At 39.2% G+C, this 20,253-nt stretch overlaps 2 protein-coding genes across 2 annotated transcripts; both read left to right on the top strand.

The window, feature by feature from the left end:
- Positions 1–9,760: 9,760 nt before the first annotated feature.
- Positions 9,761–10,753, top strand: LOC132779541 (olfactory receptor 14I1-like). The gene has a single exon (XM_060783226.2). The coding sequence runs from the start codon at positions 9,761–9,763 to the stop codon at positions 10,751–10,753; it is 993 nt and encodes a 330-aa protein (XP_060639209.2).
- A 7,220-nt stretch (positions 10,754–17,973) lies between these two features.
- On the top strand, positions 17,974–18,951 carry LOC132779540 (olfactory receptor 14A16-like). Its single transcript, XM_060783225.2, has one exon. The coding sequence runs from the start codon at positions 17,974–17,976 to the stop codon at positions 18,949–18,951; it is 978 nt and encodes a 325-aa protein (XP_060639208.2).
- Positions 18,952–20,253: the final 1,302 nt, after the last annotated feature.

Genomic DNA, 20,253 nt, shown 5'->3' with positions numbered 1-20,253 from the left:
TGAGGAATTGATTCAATAGGGTGGAAGTTGTAGTTCACCCTATATCAAAGCAGACCCCCTTTGATAATGGACCTGGACCACATTTCACAACCAGGTTTGGGAGAATTGACCATGATTTATTGGTATTGCAGTACAGCTACATCCAGAGATAACTGTGAACGCAACCAACGATGGATCTGGATCAAGCTTGTCATGGATGATAGGACTCACAGTACTTTCCAGCGACCACTGTGATGCCCACAAATGATGGATCAGGACCACACTTAGCACACAGACCCCCCCCCCCCCCCGCCATGACCCACTATATGGCCTGGTGAAGTTTAGCAGAGGACATACCATGAATGATCAGATTTGCAGTACCTTCACCCAATTGAGTTCACACAGACCACTGTAACCCCCACACATGATGGACCTGGACCAAACTTACTACACAGACTCTCCATGATACACTTTTGTCCTGGTAAGGGTTGGGGGAAAGATGGACCAGGAACAATGGGATTTGCAGTATCTTCACTCACTTCCAGAAGCCACTATGACCCCCACAAATGATGCACCTGGACCAAATTTGGCACACAGACTCCGTATGACGCCCTTCATGTCCTGGTGAGGGTTATGGGGGGATGAACCACAGATGCTCCGATTTGCAGTGAATTCACCAACTTCCAAAGAACCCTGAGACCCCCAAGAATTATTGACCTGGACCAAACTTGGCACACAGACCCACCATGAGCAACTGTGCATACTGACAGGATTTGTGGGTGATTGCCCTGGGAATCTGGATGTTGTAGTTCACCCTTATCCAGAGAGTACTGAACCCAGCTGACAATGGATCTGGACCAAACTTGACACACAAACCCACCATGGGCAACTGTACATACTGGCAGGGTTTGGGGGTGATTATGCTGGGAATCTGGGAGTAGTAGTTCACTCTTATCCAGAGAACACTGAACCCAACCAATGATGGTATTGTCCCAACTTGGCACACAAAATCAACATGGCCAACTATGAATACTGTCAGGGTTTGGAGGTGATTGCCACGGGAATCTGGGAGTTGTAGTTCACCCTTATCTAGAGAGCACTGAACCTAGCTGACCATGGATCTGGACCAAACCTGGCACACAGACCCAACATGGCCAACTTTGAATAATGGCAGGGTTTGGGAAGGATTGACCCACAATTCAGGGAACTATAGCTCACCCACATCCTTATGCATTTTGTAATGGGAGCATTCATAAAAAAACAAAAGGAAAGAGTGTTGTTGTTTTTTTCTAATAAGCAGTGTTATACATTACCAAACTGATATTTACAAACTTCAAAAAAAACAAAGAATGCCTTTCTCCAATAACCTGGGCACCATCCAGTCCCCAAGCTAGTGTCATTATAAAGAAAGGGGAAAATGTATCACATTTGGCAAACACACAAAGAGAGTACAAACATTTGTGTCATTCAGACATATGTTTCCATCTGAATAGCAACAACAATATCTTTCTGCATGGGGTCCTAGAAGATTGTATGTGTGGATGCAGAGGCTCCACTGTATTACAATACCAGCAACAACTTCATAATGCTTATGTGGATATTTTCCCCCCAACTTTGCCTTAGTGCCTCCAAAAGCCACCATAAATGTCGATAGGAAAGTAAACCAAGAAAAACCAAGTAAAAGTGACAACGGAAAAGGCATAGACAATTTAAGCAGGTGACTCCCAAGTTAAAAAGAAAAATCTGTTACAAGTGTGCTCAGATGTTCACAGTTAGTGGCAATACTGCTAAAAGTTTTGTTTGAATCAAATTTAGAGATGGCAGGAAAAAAGTAGACAAATGTAGGGGGATTTTAGTACCCCTCTGTGAAGTATATATTTAGGGTTTAGCTTTCCAGATACTTTTCAGACATGTTATGAGCAACTATACCTCAGGACATTTTGTGGGATGAGGAGGAAAGGGGAACAGTGTTTGAAGAAATGCACAACAGAATATATCAATGAGCATGTTGTTTTGGATATAGATTTGACGGCTCCAAAAGGGAAATATAGTATTTACTCGAATCTACTGCTCACTTTTTCTAGTTCAGTTACCTTGGATTCATTCAACAGTATATATGCACCCCAAGGTTTTCATTTTCATTTCTGAAAGCTTTGGTGTTCTAACATTTTTGTTTTTAAAGACGGAAGTATAAGCATGCAGCCACTGTAATTCGTAATTTTTTTTAACTTGGCCTTGGCAGGGAATAACCCCATAATGTATTACCTGGGAAGGGTGATAGGCAACAAGCTAAACACCTGTTGTCCAAAAGGTGGCCTTCAGTGGTTAAGCAACATCATTCTTCCATGAGTCATCTCAGGAAATGCCCTCATGGCTCTCGTTCTGAGCATTGTAGCAAATGCATGAAACATCATTCTTCCCATCCACCCATATATTTGGGAAAAGGGTAAAATATTATGTGATAGGTTTTTCATAATACGATAAAAGACAAGCATCTTTTTCTAGGGCATGGGGAATTTCAATTTCTCTGCATACAAAAAACATAGACTGGGGGGACTCAGGGGGGGACTCAGGGCGGCTTACAAAAGAAGGCACAATTCGATGCCTATGTCAAAAATACATACATACATAAAAGCAATTAAACAGTTAACAGGTAAAAACATCAGTACATAACACAATAGTAAACAATCTCATGCTCAGTGTTCAGAGTTCCATAAATCCATTCCGTTCCGTCAATTCCTGCCCATCATCAAGGTCTTTCCTTTAGCTGCCAGAATGTCCAAAAGCCTGGTCCCACATCCAGGTCTTCAATTTTTTTCTGAATGAAAAAAGGGAAGTCGCTGATCTAATCTCCCTGGGGAGTGAGTTCCACAGGTGAGGGGCCACTACCGAGAAGGCCCTGCTCCTCGTCCCCACCAGCCTCACTTGTGATAGAGGCGGGGTCGAGAGCAGGGCCTCCCCAGAAGATCTTAGACTCCGAGGTGGGACGTAGAGGGAGATCTGTTCGGACAGATATGCTGGGACGGAACCGTATAGGGTTTTGTAGGTCAAAACCAGCACTTTGAATTGTGCTCGGAATTGGATCAGCAGCCAGTGGAGTTGACACAACAGGGGGGTGGTATGCTCCCTGTATGCCACTCCGGTGAGCAATCTGGCTGCCTCCCGCTGGACTAGTTGGAGTTTCTGAGCAATCTTCAAAGGCAACCCCATGTAGTTGCAGTAATCCAATCGGGATGTTTATCTTTAGAGAGAATATTTTCACCAAGGAAAAATGGAAAACCAGTCTACAGTGAATGAATTCATTCAGTTGGCATTTTCTGAAATCAGAGAGCAACAGATTTTGCATTTTTGATGTTTCTGTCCATTTATTTGGTAGCATTGAAGGGAAACATTCTCATTATACTAACTATAGCCTATGACCATCTGCATAGTCCTCTGTATTTCTTTCTAGCCAATTTATCATTAGTAGATGCTTGCTACATCTCTGTAACTGTTCCTAAATCTATTGTCGAAGGCTTTCACGGCCAGAATCACTGGGTTGTTGTAGTTTTTTGGGGGGCTATATGGCCATGTTCTAGAGGCATTCTCACCTGAGATTTCACCTGCATCTATGGCAAGCATCCTCAGAGGTTGTGAACCTGAATGTTGATATAGAAAACTATATCAACATCCAGGTTACATTTTTGCACTTCTCATGTTCAGCAATTTTTCTGTGATATCCCAAAAATTATGGAGGATTTTATGCACAGACATAATGTTCAATGAATGGCTTGTTGTTGCTTTTATATTAACTGCTGGTATTTGTTTCTTTCTTTAATATTAATACCTTATGGGAACATCTTCTCTCTCTTGGCTCTCATTCTGGACATTTTAGCAAATGCATCACTTGCCATCCTTCCCATCATGTTGATTATATGGTTACCAGAAAGATTATATGGTTACTTTTACATGAGATAACAAGCAATATGGGGGTGGAGAGCAAACTGTACTGGGCTGGAGATTGCATTTTTAAACATGTCCTTTATTATATACTCTTTCTTTCATTCAATTATATTTTATCTGTTCCCCAGTAACTGAACTCAAGACAACCATGAATAATGGCCAGAATCCTTTATTATATAGCCTTAAACTTATCTACAAAGAGTAGTGCTCAGAAACCCTGTTAGCGACTTCTCAAAATAGCTCTCATGTATTTCAGAATCTATCAATGTGCATGTAACCAATGCACACTGGTCCCATTGTCCATCCGTCACTCCCCTGACTCCCCTATGTAATAACACAACTGCACCCCTTTACTGGATGCAGACTTTATGAAAGTGCCCAATTCTATTTCCTGTACAACTTATGAAGATAGAAATCTCCAATGAGATTCCAACCTGGGATAGAAATATTTGAAGGCGAGAAGGAAGGGATTCTTTCACTCATACTCACCATTGTGTATAGTTTTGGAAGGTCTGGTGGACAGAAAAGGACAAGTAAATGTTGCAATTTCTGACCATTTCCTTTATAGCTTCTTATGTTTATTGTATCTTATCTTGGTGATACAAAGACATTAGCAAGGGAGGGAGAGAAGTAAATATGGAAGACACACTATATTTCAGACAGCTTGCCTCATGGTGATACGATTTTAAATGTCAGCGGGTCCAAATTAATAATCATCTGTAAGATCAAGATATGACCAGCTTATTGTTGAATTCGTCAGCAGAGGAGGAAAATACTTTTTGCTTTAAAAGAAATAATCTGCAGGCAAGCAGTAAACCAACATTTCATAGTGAGCAAGCCACAGACTCTTAGCCCTGAAAAACTTTGTGACAGCTTTTCCTCAGAGTTGTCATAAGGTGGAAATGATAATTTGGTAAAAAGTCTCAATGAATTTGACTCCAATAATAACTCAAAGACATTTCTATTGTCTTTATATAAGTATAACAATCTTGCCTGTATTTGTATCAGGATTTAGAGTTCCCCTACAATCAAAGAGCACTCTGAGCCTCAATAATGATGGACTTTGCATGAATGCTTGATATGCCCAAATTGAATATTGGAGGGACTGGGGAGGGATTGACCTTTATTTTTGGATATTGTAGTTCACCTACATTTAGAGACACTGTGACTCCCAACTGACAATTAACCTGCACCACACTTGGCACACAGAACCCCCAGGACCAACCAAACATACTGGAACAGCTTTGGGGGAATTGACCCCGATTTCTGGAAGTTGTAGTTCAACTACATCCAGAGACACTGTGATCCCAACCAATCCCAAACGACAATATACCGGGATAAAACTTGGCACACAGAACCCCCATGACCATCTGAACCTACAGGAGATGTTTGAGGGGACTGAACCACCATGGTGGAAGTTGTAGTTTATCCTGCAGCCAGAGAACACACTGAATCCCACCAATGATGCATCTGGAGCAAAATTGCCACACATGCCCAAAATGACCAACTTTAAGTACTGAAGAAGTTTGAGGGGGTTGAACTGGCATGATGTGAGTTATTGTTCACACACAACCTTATGCATTTTCTTAATGGGATCATTAATTTTTTTAAAATAAAATACTTTTTTCTCAAGCTGTGGATGTTTAAATGTGTGGATACAGATACCCCACTGTATTATACTACCAGTAAAACTTAAACTGTTTATGTGGAAAAAATTCCCTCAACTTTGCCTCACTGCCTGCAAAAGGTAATATAAATGTGGTAAGTAGAAGAGGTGCAATATACGATATTTCATCTTCTGTGAAAAATCTATGAGGCCCTGCCCTTGATCCCACCCTGTTCCAAGCTCCACTGGTGGGAATGAGAGAAAGGGCCTTCTCTTTGGCTAGTCCTCACCTCTGGAATTCTGGAATTCCCTTCTTAAGGAATTAGAGATGGCCCCCTCCCTCCCCTCCCTCCCCACCGTCAAGAAACAGATAAAGACATAACTTTGATCACAGGCTTATGAAGAGGAGGAGGAATAGAGGGTAATACTACTATTAGACCTCTGATTAATAGCTGCCATCCATATCCATGCCCTGTTCGCCCCACTAGCTCAATAGACATCTTGAGCAATGATCAATCTATTTGCCTCCAAGGAGCTTGGAAATTGATGCTTGTGTTGGATGTTTCATGTTGTGTTTCATGTCTGATATAACAGGTTGTGTTTTTCATTTAAATTTAGTTAAGTCACAATTTGTTTTTCTATGATGGGTTGTCAATGTTCGTTATGACAGGTATATTGTTCTTATGTTCAAGCATTGAAACTCTACCTTTTAAGTTTGGAATCTGTCCTGAGTCCCTCTGGGGAGATAGGGCGGAATGTTCTTCTTGTTGTTATATATCAGTGAACCTATTGTTTCGGATATAGATGTAATGGCACCAAAAGGGAAAATATATGTGATAATAACACCGCAGGCAAGGAAAGTAAAATCAGCACATTTCTTGTCATCTCCTTCTTTGGCCTTGCCGTCTATAACTGGGTGAGTATCTTCTTCTCATCCTTCCTTTTCTTTTTCCTTATCTCCTCTACTAACAACTCATCTGACAACAGCTCCTGGCTAGATGACTCCTCACTTTGTTTTTTCCTCTAATTCTTCTCAGCACGTTATAGTTGCACCCTTTTTTATCCTTTCTTTTCAATTCACCTCCATCAACCATGTGTTTCCATGCTGAATCTCAGGTACCTTTAGTGATTATCAAGCCTAATGATATGGAATGTCTATCAATTCTTGGCAGAAGAAATCCTCAGTTAATGGCCTGTTGGATGTCTAAGAGCTCAAGTTGACAGATTTGATTTTGTCACAATTTTACCTTTAACTATCAAAGACCTAATGCAAAACTATTTGCCCAACAAACCCTCAGTCTCTAAGTTTGCAAAGGCAATTTTCTCATCAGGGGAATACAAACAAACTATGGAACATTGCATCATTAGGCCTTCCGTGTTCTCTCACTGAAATTAAACCTTTGGGGACAATGAGAATGATGCAAAGACCTTTTTAAATATATTTCTGCTTCTGTGATATCCCTTGGTCCTTCAGGCCTCGGTTAACACTGGAGCATCAGTGTATAACTATCTTCCATACCTGCGCATCTTCTTTTTTGATCAGGATATTATCTGAAGAAAGGAATAGGGGTGAGTAACAAGTACATACACATGACTTTGAACTGTTTGTCTTCATTAATACAGCAGTTTGGAGCTCCTTGAAAGAAAGGGTAAATGTCAATAACTGCATAAGATGGCTCTGTGAGTTTGGTATGTCTGATATTTCAGTACTGAGGAGAGGTGTAAAAGGATTATGAGACAGAAGAGGTCAGTTCTCCATCTACAATTAAATTAAGCAATGCAACATAACAACATTTGGTTTGAAGCCATTTATTTTAAATACTTACTAGTGACAATTGAATATGTTAGGGGTTTTTTCTCAGATTTAAGCTAGAAAGACATCATTAGTAACAAAAAAATTGTCATTCACTTTACATTAAAATGCAGAAATACTTCCTAACCCTTGACATTAGAAAACAAACAGAATAAAAAATAAGTGTCTATTTTACTAGAAAAGCTTTAAACTTTATCATTTTCATGAAATTATTATTTTCAGATAGTTTCTAGTGTACAGATATAGAAATTGATCATAGAATGGCAATAGATACCATTCTGTTATCATTCATAGATATACACTTAGTGTGATGTCCATGTAAACAAAGGCTCCTCAAACTTTTTAAGCAGAGGTCTGGTTCATGGTCCATCAGACTGTGAACACTCCTTTCAGTGTTCAAAAGCACAGGAAAAGCACACCGATGACAGAGAATTGGGCTGAAATAGTCCTAAGCAAATCCAAACTCATGAGATTCTCTCGAGATCCAAGCAAATTCCAAGCAAATTTTTTCAGCTTTCCGAGGGAAGGTCAAGCCAGTTTAAAGCAGAAAACCTTGCAACACTCATTTAAAATAAACAAGCTGAAATAGGACTGTGAACATACAAGAAAGAAATGATTGAAACAGAGTTCAGATTTTAGACTCACTATGCTTCTACTCAAGTAAGGTTCCATTGTTTCCATTTTGAAATAAATATTGAGTTGCATTGCTATTTCATAGAACCTGTTTGAAATATTACATATTCCAAACTTATTTTTAAAATCCCATCTATATTTATTCCTCCCAGACCAATTAATCTGATCATATATGAAGAATCATGTTTCACCCTAATCTATACTGCAATTTGTATAGATGATATTTAATAGCCCATAAAGCATGCCACATAAATACTACCCTGCTGACTTTTAAAATTTGTAATGAGATTCTTTCTCTCCTTTAAATCAGATTCTTTAGGTTTTTTCCTGATTTTGTTTTTTTTTTTTACTTTAAGACCTGCAGTGGCATGGAAATGAAATCTAAATCTAAAACCCTAAGAGCTATCTCTAACTTTGCTCTGATGGCCAAGGATGGACTTCCCATTTTACTGACAGAGGGGATAAAATTCTACTTGGCCTTGGCAGGTACTGGAATAGCCCTATACTGTTTTACCTGGGAAGGGTGATGAGTAACAAGATAAGCACCTGTTGCCCAAAGATGTGGCCTTCAGTGGTTGAGAAATGTCATTCTTCCATGAGCGATCTAAGGACACCCATCAAAGTAATGTCCTCATGACTCTTATTCTGAACATTGTAGCAAATGCATCAAATGTTGTTTTCCCATCCACCCATATAGTTGGATAAAGGGTAAAATATTTTGCGATAGCTTTTTTCATAATATGCTAAAAGACAGCCATCTTTTTCTAGGGCATGGGGAATTTCAATTGCTTCACATACAAAAAACCCCCCAGTATTTCCTGACTCATCTTAACACACTTTACTTGATCACATTTTCAATCTTTTCTTTCCTACAAGATATGTTGCATGTGCATGGGTGATACACCTGCCTCCAGTTAACCAAGAAGACACACGCACAAATAGATTGGAGTAGAAAATGGCCACAACTTGTTTATTGATTACAGGAAGAAGGGTTGGCAGCCATGCATGGGTCCTGGATCAGGAGTCGGCCAGCCCGCTGCTGTCCAATGTTTCTTACACACCTGGGTGCCGCCGGCCCAATACCGGTCAAAGGAAACTCGGCACCCCAGGAACCACAGGTGTTATCCCCCCTTCCACCAATAAGTGATAAACCAGCCAGATCCAGGGCCCATGCCATATGCCAAACATGGAGTTGTGACAAGAGACAACAAGCCAACAACAAAACAGACTAACAAAACACCTTAAGACAATCAGCATGCAGGGTAGGAGGGATGGAAAAGCTGAAGCAGGTCCAGTGCTTGTTGGAAGGACTCAGGCAGCCTTAAGTAGGCTGCCTGGGACAAAGGAAGGGCTGGTCGCAGCCAGGCCCAAATGGGGTGCCAGCCCAGCCATTGGCCAGCTGGCCCTGCCAGTGGGAAACTTTCCCACCACCCAGGCCACCCAAGAGGCTTCTGGGAAGAAGACACCCCCTGGCCCCATGATGGCAGTGAGGACACCCTGCGCTGCAACATGCTTGGCCCGGTAAGTTGGGCCAAGCCATTTTTAATGAAAGGATATTGCAATTAGATTTGCATGTAATCGAGCTGCTTTATGAATTTCTCCCCTTAGTTAATAAAATCTGTTTAGTAAACTCTTACATAGTCTGTCATTCAGAAGGCAGACAACATCAAAAAGAATTCTGTTTTTTCTTAATGATCTGTGTAAAAAATGGGAAATATTTTGTTCTTGGTATCTTTTTATATATTTATTTTTTTATCTTTACAGATAACATTTCCACCAAGGAAAAAATGGAAAACCAATCTACAGTGAATGAATTCATCCTATTGTCATTTTCTAAAATCAGAGAGCAACAGATTTTACATTTTTTGGTGTTTCTGACCATTTATTTGGTAGCATTGATGGGAAACATTCTCGTTATACTAGCTATAGTCTATGACCATAATTTGCATAGTCCTATGTATTTCTTTCTAGCCAATTTATCATTGATAGATGCTTGCTATATCTCTGTAACTGTTCCTAAATCTATGGCTATTTCATTGACAAATGACAGAAGAATTTCCGTATATGGATGTGTTTCTCAAGTGTTTCTAATTATGATATTTGCAGGGGCTGAGCTGTCCTTTCTTACTGTTATGGCATATGACCGCTATGTGGCAATCTGCCTCCCATTACAATATATGAAGATCATGAATTGGAATGCCTGTCTCCAAATGGCAGCTGCCTCTTGGATCACTACTATAGTTCATGCAATAGTGCAAACTATATCAACATTCAGGTTACAGTTTTGCACTTCTCATATTCAACAATTTTTCTGTGATATTCCAAAATTATGGAGGATTTCATGCACAGATACAATGTTCAATGAGTGGCTTGTTGTTGCTGTTGTATTAATGGCTGGTGTTTTTTGTTTTTCTTTAATATTCATATCTTATGGGTTCATCTTCTTGACAGTATACAAGATTCAATCATCCCAGAGCCAGCACAAAGTCTTCTCCACCTGCACTCCACACTTGACTGTCTTCTCTTTATTTTTTTCAACTGCTATCTTCTCATACACTAGACCACGGGCCTTGTCCTCAATTTCTTTAGATTTGCTGTCTGCAGTCTTGTACACTGTTCTGCCACCAGTAATGAATCCCATTATTTATAGCCTAAGAAACAAAGATATCCATCAGGCTGCATGGAAGATGTCAAATAAGTGGTTTCAATTTCACAGGGTCATCTCAAATACCTTTCCCCCAAAGTCTCAAATTTTCATAATAGAAAAAGCAATGACATGACTGACAAGATATGGAATAATAATATTGAATGATGGAAGATGCCCGGGAGGGGGGGGGGCATTGGGGCCCTAACATGTTGCATAGAGTCTATAACCTCCATTTTGTCAACCTGGTGAGTAATGTATCAAAACTTGTAGTTTTCCCAGTGGTTGCAGGTTGTTACATGTTTTCAAGGGCCCATCCAGACACGTCTAAAATGTGGAACCTGTCTGGGTTTTTACCAGGAAAGTCCAAATGATGCCCATCATAAAAATGTAATAACTTCCTTTATTCTAAATTAATTAAATGCCCCATTAGATCTGGGCCTTCCTGAAAGGAGTATTGGGCCTGTGGGGACTCACCTCCAGATAGTCTTGAGACTACCCAGGGGTGTGTCCCCATTTGCCATCCTGAACCTTTTGGGGTTCTGGAGCCCAAAGGTCGGAATGGTACCCAGTCCCTCCCACCAGCTCCCATTTCCCCTTAAAAAGTAATCAAAAACTTACCTGGCCACCATTACAGTCCTCCTCGCACCCTCCTGGCATGAGGAAATGATGCACTAGAGGATTGGGGGTGGGGGGTGGGGTGAAGACTGTAATGACAGGCAGGTAACTTTTCTTTACTTTTTAGAGGTTATTATGGGGAAGTTTCCTTAGATGCATAATCAGGATGGCATGTAGCCACACACATACACCCATTCCCGAGAAAGCCCGGAATTTTTGAGGGCAGGGGATTTAAACCCAAGACAGAGCGGGTTTTTAAACCCACTTCAGAGGGGGGTTAAATTTTGTCTGGATGTACTGTATGAAACAAAGTAGAATTATTCCCACTGGGCAAAAATTGAATTTCAGTGCCTTGCACAATATTAAAAATTCTGGCCTGCCATGTCATCTATCCTGAGAGCCACACATATAGAAGAGTCATTGAGAATGACAAGTTCTAGCCCAGCCCCAAACATTGTTGAATATGGCCTTATACTTCCAGCCTATTACCCCGGTCATCCCTTTAATAGGCCCTGGAAATGAGCAGGCACATACCTGTACCTGCTATAAAGGTCTGTGGCTGTGAATATAACAAGGAGCCTGTTATAGCACTGTACTTAATTCCCGGTCCCCTCATATTTTGAGTTTGCACTAGCCTTGGCCCAGCCTTTTAATTGCTCTGAACAGGCAGGATTATATATATATATATATATAATTGTGATAATTTTATGCGTATGTTGTTTTGTTAATTTTGTTATGCTGTTTTCTCTGTATGTTTTGGTGATGTTGCTTGGAACCTGCCCTGAGTCCCCCTCGGTGAGATAGAGCAGTATATAAATACAGTTTTATTATTATTGTATTGTATTGTATTGTATTGTATTGTATGACAAGAAGGAATGCAGGCTTTCGGCACATTTTGTATTCTCCATGTGTGCTGCATATATGCCCCTCTAGATGGGATCTGAATTTCAATATAATTTGATTACCCAGGCTTTAACTGTTGTAATCTTTTCTTCCCAATTTGTTTCGTGATCACCTGCTGATTAGAGTCATATTATATTTGTATGTGTTTCTTGTGTGTGTTGTCCATTGAAGGCCTAAATAAATATTTACTTCTCTGTGCAGTTTTTTCCTTATATTTAATTGCAGGAACGCTTGCATTAAGGGAGCTGTCTCGATGCGCCCTGAAATGGCAGGAAAGGAAATAGACAAATGTAGAGGGATTTTAGTACCCCTCTGAGAAGTATATATTTAGGGCTTCGCCTTCCAGATACTTTTTCAGAGACGTTATGAATTTGAAGCAATTACACCTCTGGCAAATATATAGGACACAACATGGTGACATTGTATGGGATGAGGAGGAAAGAGAAATGTCATTTGAATAAATGCACAACAGAATATAACAAGGAGCCTGTTGTTTTGGATATAGATATAATAGCTCCAAAAGGGAAAATACAGTATTTGTTCTAATGCTTGCCTATTCTTACTAAATTACCTCCCCATAATTAGGGTACACATTAGATTCACATAATATGGTAATCTTAGTACTGAGCCAAAGTAAAAAGGAAAGCTAATTCAGGAGCACCTGGACCTTCTTCAACAGTATAAATGCACCCCAAGGTTTTCATTTTCTTTGCTGAAAGCTTTGGCATTCAAACATTTTTGTTTTTAAAGAAAGAAAGGAAATATAAATATGAAGCCACTGTGATTCGTAACTTTTTGGTCCAAATTACAGGGAGTGCACTTTTTGTTCCCGTGCATAACATTTGAAAGCAAATACTTTTTTGGGGTTTCAGGATTTTGAAAATTGAGGGGTGCGTTAGACACGAGTAAATATGGGTATATGTGATAATAACGCAGCAGGAAAGTTAAGTCATATCAGCAAATTTCTTGTCATCTCCTTCTTTGACCTTGCCTTCAATTCCTGGTTGAGTATCTTCTCCTCATCCTTTCTTTTCCTTTTTCTTATCTCTTCTGGCAACTCCACTGCCTACACCTTCTGGCCAAATGACTCCTTACTTCTCTATCTCTTCTTATTCCCTTCAGCATGTCTTAGCTGCACCCATCTTTAGCCTTTCTTTCCAATTCACCTCCATCTACCCTGTGTTTCCATGGTGAATCCCAGGTACCTTTAGTATCTATCAAACCTAATGTAATGATATGGAACTTCTATCAAAATGATTCTTCTTGGAAGAAGAAATCTTCAATGCATGGCCTGTTGGATGTCATATGGTTAGGTTGACAGATTTGAGTTTTGTCACTAATTTACCTTTGACTATCAAAGTCTTAATGTAAAATTATCTACCCAACAAACTTTAGCCTCCATCTGGAATTTTGCACATGCAGTTTTGTCATAGAGGGAATACAAGCTAACTATGGAACCATTAGGTCTTCCATTTTTTCACACTTAAATTAAACCTTTGGGGACAGTGAGAATGATGCAAATACCTTTTGAAATGTTTTTAGCTTTTGTGATGCCCCCTTGGTTCTTCAAACCTCCAGTAACCTTGGAGCATAAATATGTAGCAATTTTCTCTGCCTGTTCATCTTCTTTTTTGAATAGGATATTATCTGAAGAAAGGAGCAGGGGTGAGTAACTAGATATGCATGATTTTTTGGACTGTATGGTCTTCATTAGTACAGAAGTTTGGAGCTCCTTCAAAGAAAGTGTAAATGTTAATAGCTGCACAAAATGGCTCTTTCAGTGTTATATGTTTCATATTTCAGTACTGAGAGGGGGGTTTAAAATTAGATAGCAGGTCAGTTATCCATCTACAGTTAAATTAAAATGCAATGTAATAACATTTGGTTTGAAGTTATTTATTTCAAATACTTACTAGTGACTATTGAAAATGTTAGGGTTTTTTCTTAGATTTGGGCTGTGGAGACATTATTCATTTAACAAAGAATTGTAATTCACTTTACATTAAGATGCAGAAATACTTTGTAATCCTCAACATTAGAGAACAATCAATATTTTAAAAAAGCATCTATGAATCCATATAATCAGAAACCTGTAGTACTAGAAAAGCTTTAAACGTTAACATTTTCACCAAATTATTATATTTTTATTATCTTTGAAATTGAAATTGGTCATAGACTTGTAATTGATACTATTCTGTTATCAGAGATATTCAATTAGTATGATGTCCATATAAACCAGAGGTCCTCAAACTTTTTAATCAGATGACCTGTTCACAGTCCATCAGACTGTTTTGCGGCCAGATTAAACTGAAATAAAACACAAACACCTTCCTTTTTTGAAATATTTTTTTTATTGTCAAATATATAGTTAACTATTTTTCAAAAAATACAACAATAAAGAACCAATATCTCTGGCGGGAAAGTACATGGTATTTTGAAAAAGTCATATACATATATTTAACATCTTAATACAACAATAACCTGCTCCCCATCTAGTTTTCCACTCTTTAAAAATATTATGCTTTTAATTCTATTACAATTTTGAATCCATTTATGTATAAGCTGTTTTATTATTGCCATACCCCCTCCCCCCCCTTTTTTTGGTGCCACCTTCATCTGGATCAGGCTCAGATGAACACATTCCTATGCACACTGCACATATATTCTTTGTAGTGCAAAAAATATATATGAAAAAACAATACAATGTTTAAATGGAAACAATTGTAAAAACGAAAACTCACCAGTATTTCAATGAGAAATGTAGCCCTGTTTTTGGCTGATGAGATAATCAAGTCAATTAGGATTGTTGTTGTGATATGCCTTCAAATCTGGGTTTTTGTAGGTTTTTTCGGGCTATATGGCCATGTTCTAGAGGCATTCTCTCCTGATGTTTCGCCTGCATCTATGGCAAGCATCCTCAGAGGTAGTGGAGGCTTGCCATAGATGCAGGTGAAACGTCGGAGAAAATGGCTCTAGAACATGGCTATATAGCCCGAAAAAACCTACAACAACCCAGTGATTATGGCCATGAAAGCCTTCGACAATACATTGCCTTCAAATTGTTCAGACTTAGAGCAATAATAAGTTTAAAGTTTAGGGTGTGGGATTGATAAATGACCTTGGAGAGCTGCATCCAGGCCACTGGCCTTAGTTTGGGGACCCTTATCTAAACATTCTTGATCACTTTATGTTTCACATTTGATAGTTAAAAATTCATTATTTTAACTCAATATGAACACACCATGAAACACCTACTGGAGAAATACCAATCTCTGTTCTACAAAATAAAATTAAGATCACTTGATTTGATATAAGGAGGAAAGGAAAGTTATGCTACTGTAGGATTGGAGATGGGGATGGGACCTCGAGGTAGAACGACTGAGTCTGTATCCACCGCCCATGTGCCAGTCTGTGACTAGGGGCTTCCAGATTTCACATCCTGCCCCCGTCACCACTCGCTGATCATCATGGGACTTTGGTTGGCTTGTTTTTATTTTCCTTGGAAGATGCCTGTGCGTGAATTTTTTAAATGTGTGGAGGTCAGTGCACAACTGATCAACACACAGTCTTCACTGAGTGAGGTTTCACAGGGAGCATAGTTTAACAAGACGCCCGTGGCTTCTCAATTTGTTGCAGCCTTCTTCCGCCTTCACAGCCGTTGTAACATGTACCATGTTATCTTCTGCCTGCTCCGCCATTGAGGTCTTTGGGTCTTCAGACTGTACTTGGTCTGGAACCTCCTCCGTGGCCACTCCTGGAAGTGCACGACTCATTGTGCTCGCAGGTTCATTGGAACACGCAAGCCCCCTCACCACAACAAGGTGACAGTCCATCAAGGGGGGGGGGGGGTGATGGGTAATAAGAAGTGATGGGTAACAAGCTAAACACCTATTGTCCTAAGAAGTGGCCTTCCGTGGTTAACCAATGTCATTCTATCATGAATGATCTAAGAACACTCATTTAATAACGTCCTCACAGCTCTCATTCTGAATATTGTAGCAACTGCATCAAATGTCATTCTTCCCACCTACCCACATAAACGCATAGAGGGTGAAATATTTTGTGAAATCTTTTTCATAATATTCTAAAAGAGAAACATCCTTTTCTAGGGCATGGGAAATTTCAATTTCTTCACATCCAAAAAATATAGTATTTCCCGAATCATCTTGAAACACTTTATACATATAATCCTTCAACCTTTTCTTTTCTACAATATAAGTTTTAGCGAAATGATATTGCAATTAGATTAGCATGTAGTCAAGCGTTGAATCATAAAATGCTACTCCTAGGGCACATCTAGACAGCACTAATTCACGGGTTTTAAAAAGGGTCCACATACAGACCCGTTGGTCCTGGGATTTCTGCTTCTATTGTCCAGACTTGATGCTTTGTTGTGATATTTAGAGGCTCCCAAGATGGCCACCACAAGACTTCTGCTGGAAAGTTCAGCAGGCTTTATATAAAAACAAACCTCAAGATGCAGATATGCCAATATGCGAATATGCGGTGACATGGATATGAAGAAGTTCTGTTCTTTGCCTTGGCCAGAGAAACTGTGCCCTCCAGATGTTTCATGAAGTATCTGCCACACAAACAAACCTAATGGAGTAGGACTACTTCTTCCCAAGTCAGTACTACACTATCTAACAAGAACACACACTTTCAAGCCAGGAAGATAACTTTGTCATTATTGACACTTTTTAGAGCCTGCCTGCCTGGCTCTAAGAAAATTTTGGTTGTGTACTTGTGTAATGGAACAACAGATTTCTGTTCCTGGATTATGCATGTCTGTTCCTGATTGCTCTTACTGTGAAAAGTTGTACAAAGTTGACTAGGGGGGCACAATCTTGTCCTGGCCAGAGAAAATGTAACTGCCACACATTTCATGAAGTTTCTGGCACACAAACAATTTTTTTGCATTCTACTCAACAGTTACCTTTTTTAGGAACCTACCAATCAGGAACAAAAATCTAAAACTCAGGAACAAACCCAGATAAAAAAAAGTCCCATGATTTCCAATTGCAGCAACGTACAGACATGCGAAGATCCACATATTTGGCTCGAAACCATGATATTCCTGCACTTGGAAATCTTGTGTTCTTTGCCTTTTGTAGTGATTGCTTCTGTGTTTACTGAAAATGGCATCTGGCCACCATCCTGTTTGCTGTGGAAGCTCCTGAGATAAAGGTACTGACTGGACGGGCCCCTAGTTCTCTTTACAAGAGATAAGCAACACCATTGAGGTGCATCCCTTGATTAATAAGATCTGCCTAGTAGCATCTTATATGATCTATCCTTCAAAAGGCAGAAAACATCAAAACACATTCTGTTTTTGTTTTTGTTACTTGTTTGTTTGTTTTTTACAGATTTAGGTCAAAATTGAGAATGATTTTTTGTTGTGCTTGGTATATATATACGTATAGGTAAAGGTAAAGGTTTTCCCCTGACATGAAGTCCAGTCGTGTCCGACTCTGGGGTGTGGTGCTCATTTGCATTTCTAAGCCGAAGAGCCGTCGTTGTCCATAGACACCTCCAAGGTCATGTGGCCCGCATGACTGCATCGAGCATTGTTACCTTCCAGCCAGAGCAGTACTATTGATCTACTCATATGTGCATGTTTTCGAACTGCTAGGTTGGCAGAAGCTGAAGCTGACAGTGGAAGTTCACGCCGTTCCCCGGATTCAAACCTATGACCTTTCGGTCAACAATCTCAGCAGCTAAGCACTTTAACCCACTGCACAACCGGGGGTTCCTATATATATATATATGTATGTGTATGTGTGTGTGTGTGTGTATTTCTTTGTCTTTGCAGAGAATATTTACTGCAAGGAAAAAATGGAAAACCAGTCTACAGTGAATGAATTCATTCTGTTGGCATTTTCTGAAATCAGAGAGCAACAGATTTTACATTTTTTGGTGTTTCTGTCCATTTATTTGGTAGCATTGATGGGAAACATTCTCGTTATACTAACTATAGCCCATGACCATAATCTGCATACTCCCATGTATTTCTTTCTAGCCAATTTATCATTGATAGATGCTTGCTACATCTCTGTAACTGTTCCAAAATCTATGGCTATCTCACTGACAAATGACAGACGAATTTCCTTCTTGGGATGTGTTTCCCAAGTGCTCCTAGTTTTCACATTTTCAAGTGCTGAGCTGTTCTTTCTAACTGTTATGGCATATGACCGCTATGTGGCAATCTGCCTCCCGTTACAATATATGAGGATCATGAATGGGAATGCATGTCTCCAAATGGCAGCTGCCTCTTGGATCAGTGGTATAGTTTATGCAATAGTGGAAACTATATCAACATTCAGGTTACATTTTTGCACGTCTCATGTTCAACAATTTTTCTGTGATGTTCCACAATTATGGAGGATTTCATGCACAGATACAATGCTCAATGAATGGCTTGTTCTTGCTGTTGTATTAACTGCTGGTAGTTGTTGTCTTTCTTTAATATTAATATCTTATGGGTTCATCTTCTCAACAGTATTCAAGATTCAGTCAACCCAGGGCAAGCATAAAGCTTTCTCCACGTGCATTCCACACTTGACTGTCGTCTCATTATTTCTTTCAACTGCTGTATTCTCATACTTTAGACCACAGGCCTTGTCCTCAGCTTCTGTAGATTTGTTGTCTACACTCTTGTACACTGTTCTGCCACCGGTAACGAATCCCATAATCTATAACCTGAGAAATAAAGATATCCATCAGGCTGCATGGAAGATGTCAAATAAATGGTTTCAATATCACAGAGTTGTTTCCAATACCTTTTCCAAAAACTGTAAAGTTTTTAGTAAATAAAACACAATGGCACAATTGACAAGTTTTACACTACTATCTTTTTTTTCTGATGGAATATTGGATGACTAAAGATTCTAGGGACTCTGGGCCTTGGGACTCTGTCAAAACTACATATAATCCAAAGACTCTGTTTTACCAAACTAGTGAACTATCTATCTTAAGTTGTAATCTAGGACCAGTACTCTCCCCTAGCCAATGGCTGCAGGCATGTCTCCAGGAAACAAAGTAGAGTTATCACTAGGCAAACACTGAGTGCCCCAAACATCAAAAGGCAAAAAAAAAAAAATATCCCAGTTTTCCATATTACTCACATGAGAAGCACTGCTCTAAAAGGTACAGCAAGAAGAAACACAATTTTTGGATGTATTTTGTAATTTACCTTTCTACAACAACAACAATTTTATTGATTAGCCAATTGGCCTTATCAAAAACAAACAATGCAGACATAACATACAACATACAACATACATCTAGTCCTCTTAAAATAAAATACAAACATACAGGTAACCATAGATATATGCATCAACTATCCTCATCTCCCCTACACTGCACCCCAATCTGATCTATGTACTCTGTTGTCAAACCAGTCCACAAGTTGGAAGACTTAATTATTCTAATCTTTAATTGTACAGCGGTACAGTGTGAAAAGTAATTTACTTTTCTATTGAGTTGATCTTCCTCTTCTTCCTCTTCTTGAGATCTGATTTCCATATAACAAGATTAGCCAGGCTTTATCAGCTGTCTTCTTTTGTTCACCAGGTTGTTATTGTTATTCTTCTGCTAAATTTGAGCATTTTTTTCCATGTTACTTGTATGTGTTAACAATGGAAATATCTTTTTGTACAGCATTTTACTTACAGATTACCAGAAAAAAACCTAATTTTCACATGAGCTGTAAATGTGCATTTCTGTATTTTTTTTATTTAGACCTTCTATTGGCAACTGTTGCAAGTAATATGTTAATAAACATAATGCTCAAATCCAGAAGGAGAATGAAGTTGGGAGAAAATTACAAGCCAGAGCTTAAAGCCTGGCTCACTTTGTTATATGGACGTTCAAGTCTCAAGAGGGGAAACATTGATTCAGCAGACAGGCAGATTGAATTAGTTCAACTCTAAAAGTTAAATGCCAAAGAATATTGTAATACTTGCCCTCTATTCTGGGAAGAGTTTTATTATTTCTAAGTTATTATCACATAGGTAAATAAAAATACAGATGTAATAGGATTTAAATCTTTATTGAATCTGTGACTCTGGCCATGTGTTTAAAAAATGATAGAATAAAGAATAAGGTTTGCTAATG

This window comes from Anolis sagrei, chromosome 6 (genome assembly GCF_037176765.1).
Source record: "Anolis sagrei isolate rAnoSag1 chromosome 6, rAnoSag1.mat, whole genome shotgun sequence".
In the NCBI taxonomy this organism is placed as follows: domain Eukaryota; kingdom Metazoa; phylum Chordata; class Lepidosauria; order Squamata; family Dactyloidae; genus Anolis; species Anolis sagrei.
The sequence above is the reverse complement of the archived record's forward strand: the minus strand, read 5'-3'. Positions and strand labels throughout refer to the sequence as shown.

Excerpts from the sequence above, each read along its gene's own strand:
- LOC132779541 (XM_060783226.2), top strand. The coding sequence starts at position 9,761 with ATGGAAAACCAATCTACAGTGAATGAATTCATCCTATTGTCATTTTCT.
- LOC132779540 (XM_060783225.2), top strand. The coding sequence starts at position 17,974 with ATGGAAAACCAGTCTACAGTGAATGAATTCATTCTGTTGGCATTTTCT.